Genomic DNA, 19,400 nt, shown 5'->3' with positions numbered 1-19,400 from the left:
CATAACATCTGTATGTCTTGACATAAAAATATTTTAACAAGTTATAAAATTACAAAAGGCACAGAGAATAGCCCAAAAGGAATAAAAACACCCATCCAGACATATTTTGGTCATTGAAATATAACATTTGAAATTTGTCTTAATAGAAACAACCCAAAAAAACTTAAAAAACCAGCAGTTGTGGGGCCACTGAGGTGGGTCAGTGGGTAAAAGCACTTGCCACCTAGCTTGATTCCCATGATGCACCTGGTAGAAGGAAAGAGGCAACTAGAACAAGTTGTCCTGTGACCTCCACATGTGCACTGTGGCACACATGTGCCCCCAAAATAAGTAAATAAAATGCAAAACAGAATAAACAATAGTACTGTTCCACTTTTAGCAGTGTGCAAGCAATACAGTCCTGGGCTTGGATCTCAACCTGATATATCAGAGTAACTTCAGAAGCCTTGCTTCCCCACCTCTGACATGGAGATGGCTATACATACCTTTTAGTGTGGCTAGGAGCATAATAAAGTATTGAGCACGATATATTCACTTCCACTATCTTTACATAACTTCAATAATCATTTATATTCTTCATTAAGTATTTTATATGTAGTAGATTACCCAATAATTATTAGTTAAGTCTAATTAACCATTTTTGAGCATCCATTCATTCATTATCCAAACTTTTTGTTTGTTTGTTTGTTTGTTTGTTTGTTTTTTGAGAGAGATGGTGCAGCCATTAAATGCTAGGCTCACAACCAAAAATATCCAAACATTTTTGAAGGGCTTAATGTGGTACGAGGTATGTAGTTAACTTTCCCCACAGAACCTTGAGTCTTCCAAGGGAAAGATATAATTGAATGGCACCTTGATAGGATTGCAAATACAATATGCTAAGGTAGAAATGCCAGACAAACTAATTCTCTTTTGTGGGAATACTACAGAAGGCTTCACAGATGAGAGAGTTGAGAAGAAGGAATGGGATTTCCCAGGTGTTTAAATGGGGGGAAATAGTTCAAAGAGAAAGATGAGCTGTGACCGCTTCTTTTCATCTATACATATTCTAGACACAGATCTCTTACTGGATGCACGATTTGCAAATATTTCCTCCTAGCTGGTGGCTTGTGGTGTTTAGAGACAAAGAAATTTTTAATTTTATGAAGTTCCAGAATGAGTTCTTTCTTTTTTAGAGATTGTGTTTTGAGTGGCGTGCTAAGATCTTTAGAACCCATTGATCTTTGAGTGTACCTTTATGGACGTTTCACCCTCTGTTGCTACAGCTTTTGGTAAGGAAGGTCTCAGGATTCAGAGCACATGTCTTCCAACACCATGGTTCATCTTCAAAATTCTTTTAGTACTTGGAGACCTCCACATCTTCATACACATTTTCCAATCTGTGTCCCAATTTGCAAAAAGAAAACTGAATTGGAATTTTTCAGGAATTCTGTTGAAGCTACAGGACAATCCGTTGACAGTTTGTCTTAGCAACATTAAAACTTCAGGGACATAAATTCTAGAATTTCTTTATAGTAATGTAATTGATTTGCACATATTGTTGAATTTTATATCCCATGCCTTCACTGACCGTGTTTGTTGATTTTCATAGTGTGCATGTGTGTCTGTGTCCTAGGATTTTCTATGTATAGGATCACATCTCTTACAAAGAAATATGCTTTTATGACGTCATTTCCAGTCACTCCCCGGGTTTCTCTTTTGCTTCTCTGGTCACATGGGCTGCGCAATGTTGATGCCTCCTCATCTTGAAAAGGAAACCCATCATGTTCTTTCTCTGGTCCATTTTTAAAAGCCCAAGTCCAGCCTCCTCTAATAACTCTTCTCAATTAAAAGTGGCTACTTTTCCCAGAGTCTGTGTCACTAATTGCTTCCCCTCACTCTGGATTCTACAATTCATGGCTGCCAGTCTTTCTTCCAGACTTAGGTAAACCGCTCAGGCTTAGTAGAGTTGCCATTGCTTCCCTAGAGCCCACATGGTTCCCCATAGGGCCTTATCTCGGGCAAAGCTGTAGACTTCAGGTACCCACAGGGAAGTCTCTTCTGGTGTCCTTTTCTCTAAACCTGTCACTGGTGTTGGCTGGCCACATCAGGCCATTGTACCCAGTGGCTCAGTATCCCTAGGATCCAGGACCTCACTCCCTCACTCCTTCCCCATGAGTCTTCTAGATAGAAGCAAATCAGTGACATGCTTCATGTTACTATAGGTCCAATTCTTCAGTTTTCTTGAAGAATAAAGAAATAGTCAAATATACATAGCAAATATATTAAAACTTAAGTGTCTAATTACTTAATTTTTTTTTGACACAGGGTTTCTCTGTGTATCCCTGGCTGCCCTAGAACTCACTCTGTAGACCAGGCTGGCCTTGAACTCAGAGATCTACCAGTCTCTGTCTCCACAGGAATTAAGGGCCTGTGCTGCCATGCCTGGTCTAATTACTTAAATGTTTAAAAACTGACTTAAAATTTATTTACTTCAGTTATCATTAAAAGTATAAGTTACTGTATTTGCTGTATTTGTCTCTGTAGCGTTAAACTTCTTGTGTTTAAAAATTGAATGCATATGAGTGTATATGTGAAGGTGTGTATTTATGTATATAAAAACTGTCCCTTGTGGTTTCTATTCTACTAGTCTATGGAGTTATGAAATACCTTTAGCATTTTTCATAATAGTAACCTAATATCAAAATCTACTGAGTCACTCAGGAGGCTGAGGCCAGAGAATCTTGACTTAGGGGGCCCGCAGGGCTTTGAGACCCAAGTTAAAACAACAGAAAAACAGAACAAATTTGAATATCCTCCTCTATTAAAATGGAATTTGACGTCAGTTAAAAAGATACTTTTATTAACTTATTACATAAATCATATCAACTCATTATAGAAAAATTAGGGAAAAGTAATTATTCTGAAGTCTTGGTATAATTTCTGCTTACATATACAGTAATGCATGTGTACTTTTAAAAAGTAGGATCATACTTACATACAATTTTTTAACCTATAGTTTTCTTTTTGATATATTTTAAATATTTTTCATGGTAATAATACATTATACTTCTTGATGGCTGCATATTATTCTACTAATATGTCATCTGGAGAAGATGAGATTTTGCAAGAAACATTGAGATATCTTTATCCTAACGTGCTTTCTATTTACTATTATAGCCTCTTCCCAAAAGGCACAGTTTTATTAAAGAACCAGTAGCAAGTCGATTTGAGATTTACAGCTCACTGGCCTGGATTGCAATACGAGCTGCTGCACAGGTTAGTGTGTGAATGTTGACTTTCCCAGTGTCTCGCCTGTGTCCTCCTTTGTTAACTCTCCGATGTCTTCCCTGTGACCCCATTGTTGACGCTCCTGATGTCTTCCCTGTGACCCGATTGTTGACACTCCCAATGTCTTCCCCGTGTCCTCCACTGTTGACTCTTCCGATGTCTTCCCTGTGTCCTCCACTGTTGACGCTCCCGATGTCTTCCCTGTGTCCCACATTGTTGACTCTTCCAAATGTCTTGCCTGTGTCTTCCATTGTTGACTCTCCCCAATGTTGTCCCTGTCTTCCATTGTTGACTCTCCCTGTTGTCTTCCCTGTGTCCTCCATCTAGCAATGGAGCTGCTTGAGAGAAAGGAGAAGTGACACTTGGGGAGGGATTTCTATCTGCCATGTCTGTTGGGAAACTTTACAAATAGTCTCTACACCTGTGTAGCATTCATAAGCTCTAGGAACCAGGCACAACTGTTTCCATTTTCCCTTAATGAAATGTTGGATAGACATGTGTACCTGTCCGACATTTTGGCAAATGCATATCCTAGCTGGGTGATGTAACTTATTTAAAGTGACTTATGCATTAATTAGATTGTCAAAGCTAACCAATTAATTGGCTTGACTGTGTTGTATATTCCACACGTCAGGGATCACATGCTATCTTTTTCACATGGTGATTTTTTTCTTCCAGTGTATATCAAATATTATTTCATGGATTCATGTCTTCATGTTTATTGTCTCAGTCTGTATTGTGCTGCTGCAACAGAACAGCACACACTGGGTCATTCATGTTAAACATGGATCTACCGACTCGTAGCGCTTGAGACTGGTAGGTTCAAGACCAAGGGCTAGCAATTGGTCTTGGCCTTCTTGCTTTACCATTGCCTGGCAGAAGGTGGAGGGGCAGGAGCAGACATCCAATGGGGAGACAGCTTCTCCTATAAGAAGGAACTTATTCTATGGCTACTCTGTCAACCAACGCTTCAGGGTTAAGCTCTCTTGACCTAATCACATCTTTAAAATGCTCTCCTTCCTCCTGGTGCCGCAGTGGGGATCAGACCTCCCAGCACAAAAACTTAGAGAGGCACAGTCAAGCCATTGCCTGTCCTAACACAGAACAGATGAATTCTAATGTGTCATTCCAGGTCAGCGAAGCCGTGCTGGCCATCAACCTCCTGATTGGAAAGAAGAATGCTAGAACCGACAAAGTGAATCACATGGCATTGCTGAACATTCCAGAGTTTGCCACCGTGGATCTTTTTTCTTCATATGCAGATTATCTACTTGGTATGTTTGAATGTCTACAGAACTTACCAGACTCTTCTCTGTGTAACATGCAACCGACCTTTGAAGAATTTATTGTTGTGATTTGTTGTCCTTTTGCTTCGAGGAGATGATGGTTTGGAGAGTCTCCAGGATCCCAGGGCCAGTTGCCAAAATAGTGTACATGTTACTCAGCTGGCTGTGCATGTCAGGACTCTGGGAATGATACAATCTTATATTCTTTGTCCTAGCATATATGCATGTCAGATGGTAACTTTTTGTTTGAGGGAGTGTCTGTGATCCTCTAGCCTAAAACACTCACCGACTCACACTCTCCTAGGGCTCTTTAGTCTTATTAATATTTTACATTTGTGTTTCTGTTTGAGTGCATGTATTTATGTGCCATCCATTCATTAAGTTACCATCGGCTTCCCAAGAGCAGGATCTACACTATATTATTTCATCTACAAAAGAGCGCATGATCACTTGCACATGCCAGGCATTCAATCTATTAAACGAACTAATGAATGCCAGGTGAATAGAGTTTAAACTTGACTACTGTTTATTATGACTTTTACTTACCCATGGTGGACTCAACATATGAATGCACTTAACATCCATTTTTGCATTTGTTCACCCACTGGTCAAAAATATCTGTTGAATATTTCTCATATACTGAGCACTGAAAACAGGTGCCAAGGGATAATGGGGTGCCAAATATTTCAGGAAGACTGATGCCTCTCCTTTGTTTTGTTTTGTTTTTTTTTTTTTGGTGTGAGTGAAACACAGAGGCAAAGGAGATGAAGATCTTCCCTTTAATCCAATCAGGTGGTAGTGGCCCCTTCACAGCCTCAGAGATCAGCCTTCTCTGCTGAAGGGTCTCCCTTTAGTGATGGTCTCCAATCTCCCATCATTGTCTTTCCAAGCTCCTTATAGATGATTCAATGACCAAGACTATTTCATTAAGTGTTTTGTGTTTTGTGGGAGGTCATATGTTGACTAGATAGCTTTCTTATACTGAAACTTTATTTTTAAACTTTATTGTTCTCATGCCTAGTAGAATTTTGCTATCTTGGGCTGTGGGTTATTACCCACACCTCTATCTGGGTTCTCTCTTCTCCTAGGCCCTTACAGATGAGTTCACTCTAGACAATGCCTCTGGCCTTGCACAGAACAGTCTGATAACCTGGAACTGGCCACATTCTCTTGTTTCCATCAGATCCTCATGAATTGTGGATGACATGTCTACTGTATTCGTCTCCTTTCCTTGTGGTCTTCACTTTTAGGGATAACATATAAGGATCATCTAAGATGAACTGAGCACCCCTCAGTGCCTTACAACTAAGAACATCTTTATTTTTCTCCTGTGCTCTGCCTCAGGCAGCAGATGGGGCTCAGACATGCTCCATGAGCATCTGCTATGTGCTCTAGCCTGCAGAGTTCTTGACTACCCAAAGCATGTTCCACTCACAGCAGATAGCAGGGCATGCAGAGACCCAAAAAAGGTTTCCTAGTGAGATCTGAGCTTGCTTTACCCAGAAGGGCTGCATTAGAAGATTGCTTGACCATGTACATGGTTACTAAGTGATTGAAAGGGTCTACACTTGACTGAGCTAAGGGGAGGTCTTTGCTCCACCCCTTGGCATTCCTATAAATAGCTTTTTAGAAGAGACAGAAGGAGTCAGTGGATAATGATCCAGGCCCTCCTGAGGCTATCCTGTGTTTCTATCTGTTTCTCTCCCCTCTATCCTTCTACCTCTGTATTTCTACCTCAATCTCTTATCCCTCTCTCCTTAAGTGTTCCCTGTCATAAAAATGTGGGAGTTGGTCTCCCACGGGGGCAAGAGCCAGAGGTCAGATCACACAGGCTTACAGACGGCCCCTCTTACCATCCTACCCTACTGCTCATAGCAGTGTTCTGTGTGAGTGGGGTAGGGACATGTGCTGTGCCTGCAGAAGGGGTGAGATGTCTGTGGACGTCATTGGATAATAATCTACACTGTCTCACCAAGTGCAGAACCATGTGCACCTGCACAGAAAGACAAGAAGAGTTGTCGTCAGGACCAACTAATGCTGTCAGCCATGGATACACAATGGAGGATGGTATTCTCTAAACCAATTGAAATCAGTCGGTCCAGTTGAGTCATTTTCGTCTTAGCTTAATTGTTTATTGTTGTTGTTGTTGTTGGTCTATGTGGACAGCCTTCCTAGCATACATTCAAGTTTCCTTAGTTTCTGCTTTAGACCATTAACACTTCTTTATTATTTTAACTATGAAATTGCTCGGTTGGAAAGTATAATCTGTTTTCATTTTACCTTGCATAAAGAATATTAATCTTGCCCTCCAGTCTTTTCCTGGCAGGCTGATAATTAATGCATGTTGGTGACTTCGCTCATTTCTGTATTTGGGTTGGAAGGAAGTTCTGAATTCCCACCTGATTTCCACAAATACACAGATGGCCATGAAGTTCATATTAAAATGACTTGCTAAAGGGAAAAATCTCTCAACAACAACAAATAAAACTTGTTTGATTTCCTACTCATTAGCATAAATTAGCATCCAGAAGAAAACCTCAGTAATCTAGCTTTAAACAATATTAGTATTCATCTACAGATGAGGTAACGAACGATATTCATCGTTTTGTGTGCAGAGAGCAGTACCAGATATTTCTTTGCTTCTCTCCCTTCCTTCCCACTCCTTTGTTGTGTTATTGGTGGAATCCAGAGTCTTGAGCTTGCTAAGTATCTACTTCAGCACTGAGCTACACCCCAAGTCCTGCACCGGATGCCTATATCCATCAGAGGGGAGTCATGGAACAAACACACCCGGGAAGCAAGTCTTAACCTTCCATGAGCCTCTAGTCATGGGCAGTAGAACAGGCATACACATGGAAATATACAAATCTGTCTTTTAGAAAACCATACTACTAAAAGCGGGATTGATACACCAGAAGCTAAATGAATGTCTTTTTGTGGAAAGTTGAAAATGATCAGAATGGTACAAGTGTTCACTGGGAGCATTCTTGTCTCCTGGGAAGAGTGTATTATAGGACAGATGTAAATCAGTACCAGATGGAATGGGAATCAGATGTTCTTGACAAAGCAATTCAAGACCTGAACTGTAGTGCCAGAACAGCCACCTGTGGAAGCTGGACTCCAGAGTTCCTTGGCAGGACCTGAGAGCAATTACAGGCACTCATAGGACATTGAAAAATCCCAGCCGAATGCTTGGTCCCATTTGTTGAACATTCTGCACATTGTCTTGAAGACCCCCAAAATGATGGCGCTGGCAATGTGGGACTATGTTTAGATTCAGCATGAGAACATTTATTAGATGCTAACTTTGCAGTTATGTTCAAATACACACAATCTTCTAGTCATGATTTTTCTTGTGGCCTTAATATTAATTCAGCAGGGATAAAAAATATTAAATTCTGTAAGACACTTTAAATTAAAAGTACCATTTCGGATTAGCGGTCCCAGATGTAGCCTCTTCCAGCTAAATGCACACGAGACACAGAAAGCTACAAATGCAGGCCATGTTGATGAACTCCCTGTCAAGATACAGAGACCTGTGGAGCAGAGCTGTTGGTACTCAGTATGTGCCTTGTCTCCTGAGACACAGCTGATCTTCCTGCCTGAAGGAATGGGACTTGTCCTTCCCTTTCTCACTTGGTCTTTATTCAGAGACGAACTTGACACCAACTAAACGCAGGGACTCTATTTCTCTACAACTATCTCATTCTCTTATTCCTCCATGGCACAATTAGTAGCAGGAAAATGGAGTGATGCATTTTGTACTCAAGTCCCAGACAGTTACATCATTTACCTATGGGACAGACAGAGATTCACCTGTGCTAGAATAGTGGAGGTGCGTGTGTGTGTGGTGTGTGTGTGTGTGTGTGTGTGTGTGTGTGTGTGTGTGTGTGTGTGTACTGTATCACTAGAAATAGTTACTGAGGCATGATGAGAACCAATTGCAGTATAGCAGAGCTGGCCTGGTCCAGTGTCTGAATAAGCCCAGAGCTTCCACTGGAGAGATACCTCACTGATCGTTTAAATTTGAGAAGGGCCCTGGATAGATGTCTTGGTAGTTAAAAAGATTGCCTTACAAGTGTGAGGCCCAGTGAGTGTGGGTCCCCAATACCCACACAAACACTGGGTGCCTGTGTTGACCCACTTGTAATCCCAGCGCTTTGGAAGTTCATATGGGATCTTCAGGTAAAGCTAGATAGATAGACTGGCCAAATCAGCAAGCTCCAAGTTCAAGAAGAAACTCTGGCTCAGTAAATAAAATGGCTGTTGACTAAAGAAGATATCCAACACCAACCTGTGTCTTCCACATACAGGTACACAGATGTGCATCTGTGAACATCCACATATGCATGCTCACCATATATACACACACACATGCAAAAAAAAGATGAGAAGAGACAGTGCCGGGGTACTGTCAGCATGGTCAGTTTTTAGGTAATAAATATTATACTAAGTATAGTCACAATGGACAAACAAGAAGCGAGATGATACATGGGAGATAGCAATGGGAGGCTATCTTCTGGAAGATGGACAGGAAGAGGTGCCTGTCAGAGACCCAGAGCAAACAGAGTTACATACACCCAGTAGGGCCCTCACAACCAGGGACTAACAACAGCAGAGAGCCCAAAGGCTGGACCACTAGCTGATAACAATAGGTTCCATATCCTGTAGGAGAAATCCAGGGAGAGCATCAGCACTGCACATCTTTACAAAGAGGACAGGATGCTGGGGTAATGGAATCTAGCCACCTTCCTCTACTAGTTCAGTCCCTCTACGCAGCCCGGGCGGGTGTTGTTAAGCATCATGTTGGAGTGAGAAGACACTCCACAGGACTTAACACAGAGCTGCTGTTTAGTTTAGAGTCAGTTTATCAAAGGGATTTAACTGATTTGAAAGCTCCTCCTGCCCGTTCTAACTCAAGCATAGAGCAATTCTGCAAAGAAGTGAACAGAATTTGTTTGAATTCATGGCTGAGCTTGACAGCAGAAAAACCCAGCCATGTTCTCAAGGTAAAATGGAGTATTTTTTTTTCTTAGCAGGGGTAGCCAGAGGTCCTTGATGGGGCAGAGCTAGAATCCGGCCTTATTGGTGGGGCTCGGATTTTGCTGCCTGCTCAGGGATGTGGGTAGAAGAGCCCCATGGGGAGGGAAAATGGAACCTAGCCAATGGCATGGAGTTGGGGTTTATCATAGGTTGGTCCTTGCGTTGGGGGTCTAAAAATATTCTGCCCACTGGTCAGAGCAGAAGCAGCGTTGAAATAGATCCACTTGGGAGGAGTCAGAAACTCACTCTGGTTATAACAATTATAACAAGTAAATGGTGCAGGGAACTTAGCATGGGCTGTCTTAGACAGAGGAAGACAGGAAGCTCTGGCTGGGGCTCAGAGCAACAGCTGCAAAGGGGTGCTCCCCAGGGCAGGGCATGAGGGTCTCTCCCACTCCCTGCCCTAGTCCTCCTCAAGGTGCGTTTTAGCAGAACTCCATCTTAATCATTGTCTCTAACATCCGTAGATCAGAAAGGGAAAAAACTGTCACCTTTTAGTCAGAAAAAGATTTTGTACATTGAACCAAAATTGATCTGGTCTTAATTTCCCTTTGTGACATTAAATATCACAACTTTTGTCATATACCTAAATAAAATTAGACTAGTCATAATCTAAATAATTTAAATTCATTACCATAAAAATTATGTTGGATTTTATAAAACCATTTTATAGTATGTATATAATAGATTAGGAAACAAAAATAGTAAATAAAAATGTTATGATTGAGAGAGAGAGAGAGAGAGAGAGAGAGAGACCTTACTATTAGTCAAATTAATATTTTAGGAAAAGTAATTATAAAAATATTTCTCATAAGTGGTAAATATCAACAGAAATGTAACCATTGACAGTGAAAAATTAAATTTTTACAGATTTGTTTTTATTCTACTCCAAGAGAATAAATTTCATAGCTCTATAAAATTTATAACTGTCTGGAAAAAAATATAATTTGTTCAAATTTTTTATAAAGGCAAAAAAATTAGATCTATCACTATGGAGGTAATAAAGCTATGCTAGAAATTAAAACTGGAAGTTAGAGTTTATTAATTTAAGGAGATCGTTAATAAATCTACCACGAGTTGGCAGAAGTAACCCATTACAAATTCATCTAATATCTGGTTTTCTAAAAATTAGTTGAACTCTCGGACCTTCTGATGCCAATCTGCAGCAACATAAAGTTTTCCCTGAAGTAAGTAAAGAGAATCCCGCCTCCCAGAGATACACAGTTAGCAAATGCCGAGTATTTAAAGAGTCGCTTCAAATCGTTATATTCTTTGTGTGCAAAGCAGTGCTGGGGGGTGGTGTTTGGGGGGAAGGGTCGTTAACTGTGGGGTGTTCTCTGAAGCCACATCACTTTTCATTCTCTGCTATGATGCATTAGAGTGTATCGGTCCACCTTGCCATCGTCTATGTGGACCTCTAGCTCACATGGGATTTGTAACACCATATGTTATCTCATAGATCTCGCTCCTTGGTTGTCTCCCACCAGCTCCCTAGTCCTTGCTATCTCTGTTGACAGAATCGAGAGAATACGTGAAACACAGTGAGGAAGGGTAGGCAGAGTTTACCTCAAGATAAAGTGGGACACTCTAAGGCAGTGGCTCTTCCTAATGCTGTGACCCTTTGACACAGTTCCTCATGTTGTGGTGACCCCCAAGCATAAAATTATTTTGTTGTTCCTTTATTACTGTAATCTTGCTACTGTCCTGAATCATAATGAAACGTCTGTGTTTTCTGATGCTCTCGGTGACCCCTATGAAAGGGTCGTGACGCATGGGTTGAGAAACACTGCCCTGTGAGGAGAGTAGGCAGTGCCTGAAGGGATCACTGTGGAGGAACAGTCTCAAGAGCTGGAGTGGACAGTGGCCAAACTGTGTCAGCCTACAGTTTTAAGCAGGATTTACCTATTTCTAAAGCGTCTGGAGTGGAGAGCTTACGTGAAGGGGCTTTTCTGTCCAGGTGATTGACAGGTCCCAATTGGATGAGTTTCAGTCCTCACTCCAGGATAGGGGGTGTTTTCTTACCAAAGTTTAACTGGAGAGTGATGGATTCAGTGGTCAGTTCCCAGGATTTTGATGACCGTAGGAAACAAAAGCATGGGCGAAGAGCCTTTTCAAATAAAAGTTAACTGTTAAACCCAAGGCCCTCCTGTAGGTTTTAATTAGTACCCTTTCTCCCAGTAGGAAAAAAGACTTATTTTTCTGGTGGATTTGGCTGTCTTTGGAACTATGTCCTTTGATAGTCTGTTGGAATTCATTGACTCTAGAAACAAATTGGCTTAAGAGCTGGCCTTTGTCATCTGGGAACAGATCTGAATTTAGAAAAGGGTGCCATAAAGGACACCAAAGTGCTCAGGCCAGAGCTGGTAAGGACCTCTGTGGACCTCCAGGAGAGCTGCTTGGAACTGCCTTTTAGGTAAGATGAGTCACCTGACCAAGCTTTTTAACAGGTCAATTTGGGGCCTGATTGGCATGCTCCCTCTTTCAGAGGATTAAGGTCACCAAAAGGAATGAAGATGTTATCTAATTCCTGGAGACCCAGTTATCAAATATGTGATCTGGGAAATAAAGATGCACCATTACTGTGGGGTTTTATAGGGGACTGGTGTTAGTTTGGGCCCCAGGGTTGTTAACAGGCCTTTGCTCAGTGAAGGGTGAGGACAATAAGACACCGTTAGGAAAGGATTGGTAAAGTGTAAGTTACTCCACCGACAGCAGGAAGCCGGAGTGGCAACTCTGGGTCTCATTGATGCCCATAACCTGACAAGAATCTTTTTTTTTTTTTTTTATTTTTATTTTTATTTGGAGACAGGGTTTCTCTGTGAAGCAGTCCTGGCTGTCCTGGAACTCACTCTGTGGACCAGGCTGGCCTCGAACTCACTGAGATCCACCTGCCTCTGCCTCCTGAGTGCTAGGATTAAAGGCCTGCGCCACCACCTCCAGGCAACAAGAATCTTTTTAAGTGGCTCTGTTACTTGATTGCCAGGCCAGCCATCTGAACAGGACCACCTGCCTCCCCACCTCCACACCAGGAAAGCCTTTTACTTAGGGACTTTAAGAAATACTGTAAAGGATACCTAAAAAAATATGGTGGCCTCTCTGATTGTCATCCACTCTCACCCAGGAGTGCTCTCCTCGGCAGTGGTCAGTGGCTATTGCCTGTCCTCCCTGTCGAGAGTACTCCACTTGACTCTGTAAAAAAACCTCCATCTGTCTGTCTTCTAGATGGCACTCTGTGTGTCTCTGAATTCTTTCACCAGGCAGAGGGCTAAGGTGCTGAGAGCAGGTTCCGGTGATAGCTTAAGCATTTGGAAAACATTCATTCCTGGAGTGGTGAGAACATCTAAACACTGGTCTACTTCCTTGGCCAACATCAAACCCTGCAAACTTAAACCACCACCATTCCACTCAGAAAACTCTACGTCCTGGGAAATCCTTAGTGGTGTGTATAAACTTTCTCAAGTTCAGGATTTCCACTTGAAAACTTGACTGTTTCTCACTGCCTCTAAAATCCTGGCATCTATGTTTCCCTTGAAGCCCAGGGGATGTCTTTCATTTTTTTCAGGTGTTTCCACCTACCTCTGCCTGACATCACCCTTGTAGCTTGTCAGTGGTTCTTTTCAAGGTGTGCCACAAGGGTGGGGTGGGGGCACATTCAGCTGCCACTCTGGGACCACGCTTGTGCCTGCTCACACAGTAGGGGGGGGGGGGCCTTGCCTACTCTTCATGTTTTATCTCACAGACTATGAAAAAAAAGAGTGGATAGTTAATAGCTTTAATGACTTGTACTGCTTCATCAAGCAGGGGAGACTTAAACGAAACTGGCATTTTAATTAATTTATTTGTTTCACATGAAGAACACAAAGACAGTGGGGCAATATATTGTCCCCCTTCCCAGCTTCCCCTTAAGGCGCACCTCACTGCTTCCTGGTGCCATCCTGCAAATGGCGGTATACTCCACCATCAACTGTTAGGTTGAAACAGGGTCCTCCCGTGCTCTGAGCACTTTGCTTTCTTGCCGACGTTGGCATAAAGAGAGATCTTGTTGAAGGTTTGGGTGCTGATATTATTAGACAAACTCAAGTAAAACCTCAGATGAACCACATCAGTAAATGGGAGCCATGTGTCAGGCGAATGTGTAATTCTTCTGCTGCAGAGGTAGGGAGGGATTCTCTGTTTCTCAGCTCTGTCTTTAAGCCAGTATGTTTGAGCATTTTACAGGGTCACAGTTGGGCTGACTGAGCTTTCACCCATGGGCAATTACTACAAACAGGACTTGTTTCCTTGTCATCTTCAGATCTCAGGATAAGCGTTGGGTAGTCACTGGTGGAAAGCTGCAACAAGTGTCTAGGTTTGGGGTGCATGTCTCTGGCCAACACACTACAGCTCACTCGATATCAGTGATTCTCAACCTGTAGGTTGAGACCTCTTTGGCAAACATCTGTCTCTAAAATGATTTGCATTGCGATTTGTAATAGCAGCAAAATGACAGTTATGAAGTAACAAAGAAAATAATTTTATGGTTGGGGGTCACCACAACACGAGGAAACTGTGTTAAAGGGTCACAGCATTAGGAAGGGTGAGAACCGCTGGGCTATATGATGCTTCACTGGCTTTCAAGTTTTGCTTGAAAGGCTGTATCACAGTTTTGGATTATCACATTTACATTTTTAATTCATTTTTAAATACTATGAACAGCAAGACTGCTTGACTGGCCCCACAGCCCTGCTAGCAGCTTCATCATCAGTTTCTTTCTAGGATTTACAGCTCAGTGTCCCTTGGCCTTGGCCTCCTTGTCTGTGCTCTCTATAGGATGGCATCTGCTTTGGAAATGACTCTCCACATTTTGTGGTTTGAGATTTCCTCTTTTCCAAATTGAACTGTAGGCTGTTACTTGTTTTACTGGGTGGTTTTGTGTGTCAACTTGACACAAGCTAGAGTCATCATCGAGGAAGGAGCTTCAGTTGAGGAAATGCCTCCATGAAATCCAGCTTTATGAGCAAGCCATGGGAAGCAAGCCAGTAAGCAGCAACCCTCCATGGCCTCTGTATCAGCTCCTGCCTCCAGGTTCCTGCCCTGGTTGAGTTCCTGTTCTGGATTCCTTCAGTGATGAACAGCAATGATGAAGTGTAGCTAAATGAACCCTTTCCTCCCCAACTTGCTTTTTGGTCATGGTGTTTTGTCGCAGCAGTAGAAATTCTAACTAAGACACTTGTTTTCTTTGTTGTTCATTGATGGTTTCTAGAAGAGGAGACCATGCCGTTGTAATAGAGGTATGTTCAATGTCAAAGGCACTGGGCACGTTTGGCTAAAAAACATTTCTCTGTGTAAGAAGATAAATATAAATAGGGCGCAAATTGTGAGAATACAGGTTGGTTGTCACAGAAGAAAGGCCCATGTAACCATCACTAATCAAGGCAGAGAACAATGCCAGCACCCTGGAAGTTACCCTAGTGATCCCCCTGGTTCCTGTTAACCTTCTTGCCTTTTAATCTCTAATATGAGTTTGTCTAGTGTTTGGATTTTGTGTAAATGAACTAATATCATTATTGCGGCTGGCTTCTTTTGTTCAACACTGTCTGAGATTCAGCCTTTCGTGGCTGTCATAGCACTATTTATCATCCATAGGTAAACATGGAAGGCAGTTGTGAAAGAGCCTGCTCTACACACTGTGAGAGCTTGTGGTTTACAGATGGTTGTGTTTTTATATATCTGCCGATGAGTGGGATTGCTGCATCAGAGGGCATGTGTGCATCTTTACAAGTTCTCCAAGGCAGTTTAGTTTGAAATTTATCTTGCTGAACATGCTGTATTCCGTATTGCATATTGGCTACAGCACACTCTTTGGAGGGGCCCTCTTCTTCAAGAACCATCTGTATTTTCCCTTGGGAGTTTTTTCTCTGTCTAAGAGAGTTGCAGATGTCCTTTATGTATTTGGATATGGACATTTTGCTGATTATACATCTTGCAATTATCTTTTCCCATTCTGTTTGTCCTTTTTTTTTATTTACTTTTGGATTACTTAAAGCTTGTACTTCTATTATTGTGCAGTTTATAAATCCCTTTTAAGACAGGGTTTTGCTGTATAGCTCAGATCAGTCTTGGACTTGCAATCCTCTTGCCTCTGTGCTGGGTATCTGCGTATGTATCTTAATTCCCAGACAAGTGTTACCTCTTGTGGATTGTACTCTTGATGTTTAATTGTATAAATACTTTCTTACATACAAAACAAATCATAAAGGTGTCTTTCTGTGTCCCTCTCTTTCTTCCATCACTCGCAGTTAGGTCTACATTGCACTTAGCATCTATTTTTCTGAGTCACTCTTGTATGTGGTGTGAGACTGAAGTCAACATTGGCTTTGTTTATATGGGTATACAGTAAATCCAGCGCCACTTATTTGGTAAGAAATCACCACATTTCTTCATAACAGCAGAGGGTCATATCTGCCATCAACCAAGTGCCCACTTTTGTGGGATAAGAAGGATGAAGAGAGAAGGAAGAGGAGAAACTAGACAGAGAGAAGGAAAGAGGGAGAAATAAAAACAGGCAATGAGTTGATTGAAAACAGTACATTCCAGAATGAGGTAGTACAGGTTGGTTAGAAGGAGTGTGGATTTGCTGAGTGTCAACTCCATCCCAGCAACAGCGGATGGGAAGACACCAGAGCATGGCCTTTGAGGGACTGATGGGAAGTAAGTTTGTATTTCACTAAGTCACAAGTTAGGTGACTGTCAGGGTCCTTAAGGACGCAAATGGTTTATAAATTGATAAATGATTTTTAGGAAGCTTCTTGGCAATTCATCCTGGCATGCAAGACTGGAAATGAAGGGAGGAAGGGAGGAAGGGAAGGAGGGGGCGGTTCTCAGTATTGCACACGATGCAGCCATCTGTAATGCATCTGTGAAAAGTAGGTTGGAAGGTTGGCAATCTCAAGAATACTGCAAGCAAATGTGAATGGCTGCAAGGCAGCAGTTGGGATAATTATGAAGTTAGAAGACATTAAGAATACGGTGAAATGAAACTGTTATCTCAGTGAGGAAAAATATTCAGAGATTAAAGATTCATGGTCCAGTGAAGTGTACAAGGAAATGATGATACGATTTGGGTGGCTGGGTGTGAATTAAAACAACCCTTTTGATCTTCATGCTAAAAGCTTTATTCTTTGTGGCTTGTGGGATTGTGACATTAAGCCTTCAGAAAAGAAACTTGGTTGTATTGAACTAAGCAGTCCTGATCCTAATGTGAATATTCTTTTTGGGTGTTTTTCTGAGATGGGCAGTTATATATCCAGGGGTGACTTTGTGTTCCTGATACTTCTGCCTCTACCTCCCAATTACGGGAATCATAAGTGCATCACCACGCTCAGCAAGCATTCTTTATTGATTTTTATCCTAGAGATAAAATGAATAAAGGTTATGAATACAGACAAGAGCATCAAAGTTGTGAATTTTGAAAAGAGAAAGCTTGGAGGGGGCAAAGGGGCAGATGCTATTAGCTTGTAAGGGAAGATAGCCAGAGATAGCGTCCATATCTGATGCAACTAGAGAGCTTTTAGAACATGGGTGTGTGGTAGGAGAACTGGATGTGGTGATTCACTGTAACAGTTTTGAAGGATGGAGAAGTGGCCGCAGAGCTAATGTCACAGAAAGCTAATCAATACATTCTTCAAAACTGACAATTAAGGAAAAATGCTACAAGAAAATAGTTTTCCGAGCTGGAACTAACCACTAGAAGTAAAGTACAAATGGTTAAAAATACTTGCCTCTGGGGAGAGAGACTTTTATTTTTGATCATGTACATGCATGATTAGTGAACATAAGCAGCATGTTGAAAGATACATGGTGTCAAATTGGATTACTTCCAGAAATGCAAATGTAACTCAAAATTAGAAAATCTATTAATGCCAATCACTACATTAGTAGATGAAGAGAGAAAAATAATCATCATCTCAAACAGGCACAAAAAATTTAATAAAGTTAAACAATCATCCATGACTCTGAAACTGAGCTAAAGGAGATTTCCTTCATTTAGAAAAGTTCCAAGGGGCTGGAGAGATGGCTCAGCAGTTAAGCATGTGTGCTGTTCTTCTAGGGGACCTGAGTTCAATTCCCAGTGCCCAAGTTGGGCAGCTCACAGCCATCTGTAACTCCAGCTCTAGGGCATCTGACACCCTATTCTGGCATCCACCGACATCTGAACCCATGTACACATAACCACACACACACACACACACACACACACACACACACACACACACACACAAATGTACATAATTGAACATAAAATAATAGAATTCTGAGTGGGGGAAAAAACCTTCTAGCATCTGTCCTCTGTGTTTGAAGGTAAACTCTTCCCTCTAGAATCAGAAGTGAAATAAATGCATATCCTAAGTTCATAATTGTCCTGGACATTTTACCTTGCATAAACAATATGAGGAAAAGAAAGAATAATGAACTGTTGTTAGCCATGGACAATACAGGACCCCAAGCTAGGGACAAGAAGGTGCATCTAACAGGGTTGCTGCATGCAAGGTGTTCTTTCTTACCTAAAAATCGGTTCTATGTCCTTATGCCCTTAGCAATCAGGAGAATGTAAACTAAAACTGCTTTGAGATTTCATCCGACCTCAGTCAGAATGGCTAGGGTCAAGTAAACAACTCACCCCAAATGCTGGCCAGAGTGTGGGGGAAGGGGAGCCCTAGTTCCCTGCGTGTAGCATTGCAAACTGGTGCAGCTACTGGAGATCAGTGAGGAGAATTTCTTCAAAGTTGAAAGTATATCTTCCAAATGAGCTGGGTGCAGAGGCACTTGCTTGGATACTTCCATTGCCTGTCTATTAACAATAGCTAGGAAGTGGAACCGGCCTAGGCAGCCATCAGAGTGGCTGGCTAGTGAAAATGTGGTATATATACACAATGGAATGTTAACTGACCTCAAAGAAAAATGAAATGTGTAAGTAAATGGATGGACTGGAAAATATTGTATGAGTGCAGTAACCCAGATGCAGATAGACCAAGCATATAATTTAGCTGCAGAAGCCAGGAAAGCAGAGAGGAAGCATGGCCAGGCACAGAGGAGGAGCTCCGGAGATGGGAACAGCAGAACACAGGTGTGATAGAAGGGGAAAGAGGGAACGTGGGAGGGTTAATTGGGGTTGGGGAAGGAGAGTAACAGAGCAAGAGGCAAAAAGAGATAAATAACACTAAGGATGTTTGAAAAGTCACAGGGAAGCATTTTATAAACTTATTTAAAAGTACATTGCATGTTTGTGTGTATACATATGTAAATATATATTAATATAATTCACGTATTTGTGATACATACCCATACATATACATCCATACATAGCTTAAAGGAAGTTATGCCATAAAGGAGCCACAGTTCTGTCTATAAAGAACTCCAGTGCCAGGTGAGCGATACCTTTCTTTTAGTTGTTAGGGTGGGCTCCAATATACCCTCCCCACCGAAAACAAAAATAAAAGCACAGGCTATTACTGTTGCCTTTGGTTGCCTCCCAGAACTTGAAGATAAGGTCCCATTGCTGAAGACACCACACCTTAAGTCACAGGGCTTGACGAATCAAGCTGCTGCTGACCTGGAAGGCTCCTCCCTGGGGATCAGTTCCCATAGTACTGGAAGGTTCTCTGCAAGTTGCCAAGGGAGAAAAGATATCAACCAGCCCACCCAGCTGTAAAACCCTGTGAACTACCACAATAACTGGGCTGACAAGATGTCTCCAGTGATGTAATAGTGGCACCTGTATCTTGGTAGTAACCAACAATTGTCAAATTGGACTTAAGACCT

At 41.8% G+C, this 19,400-nt stretch overlaps 1 protein-coding gene across 1 annotated transcript in view; it reads left to right on the top strand.

Annotated features, from left to right (window-relative positions):
• Positions 1-19,400, top strand: part of Cfap54 (cilia and flagella associated protein 54) — a 297,311-nt gene that overhangs the window by 214,730 nt on the left and 63,181 nt on the right. The window contains exons 60-61 of the mRNA XM_042263184.2: positions 3,160-3,258; positions 4,403-4,544. Of these exons, the coding sequence (XP_042119118.2) occupies positions 3,160-3,258; positions 4,403-4,544 (241 nt within the window). The remainder of the gene's footprint in view (positions 1-3,159; positions 3,259-4,402; positions 4,545-19,400) is intronic.

This window comes from Peromyscus maniculatus, chromosome 18 (genome assembly GCF_049852395.1).
Source record: "Peromyscus maniculatus bairdii isolate BWxNUB_F1_BW_parent chromosome 18, HU_Pman_BW_mat_3.1, whole genome shotgun sequence".
NCBI classification, from domain to species: Eukaryota; Metazoa; Chordata; class Mammalia; order Rodentia; family Cricetidae; genus Peromyscus; species Peromyscus maniculatus.
Note: the sequence above shows the minus strand (reverse complement) of the source record. Positions and strands in the feature narration are given on the sequence as shown.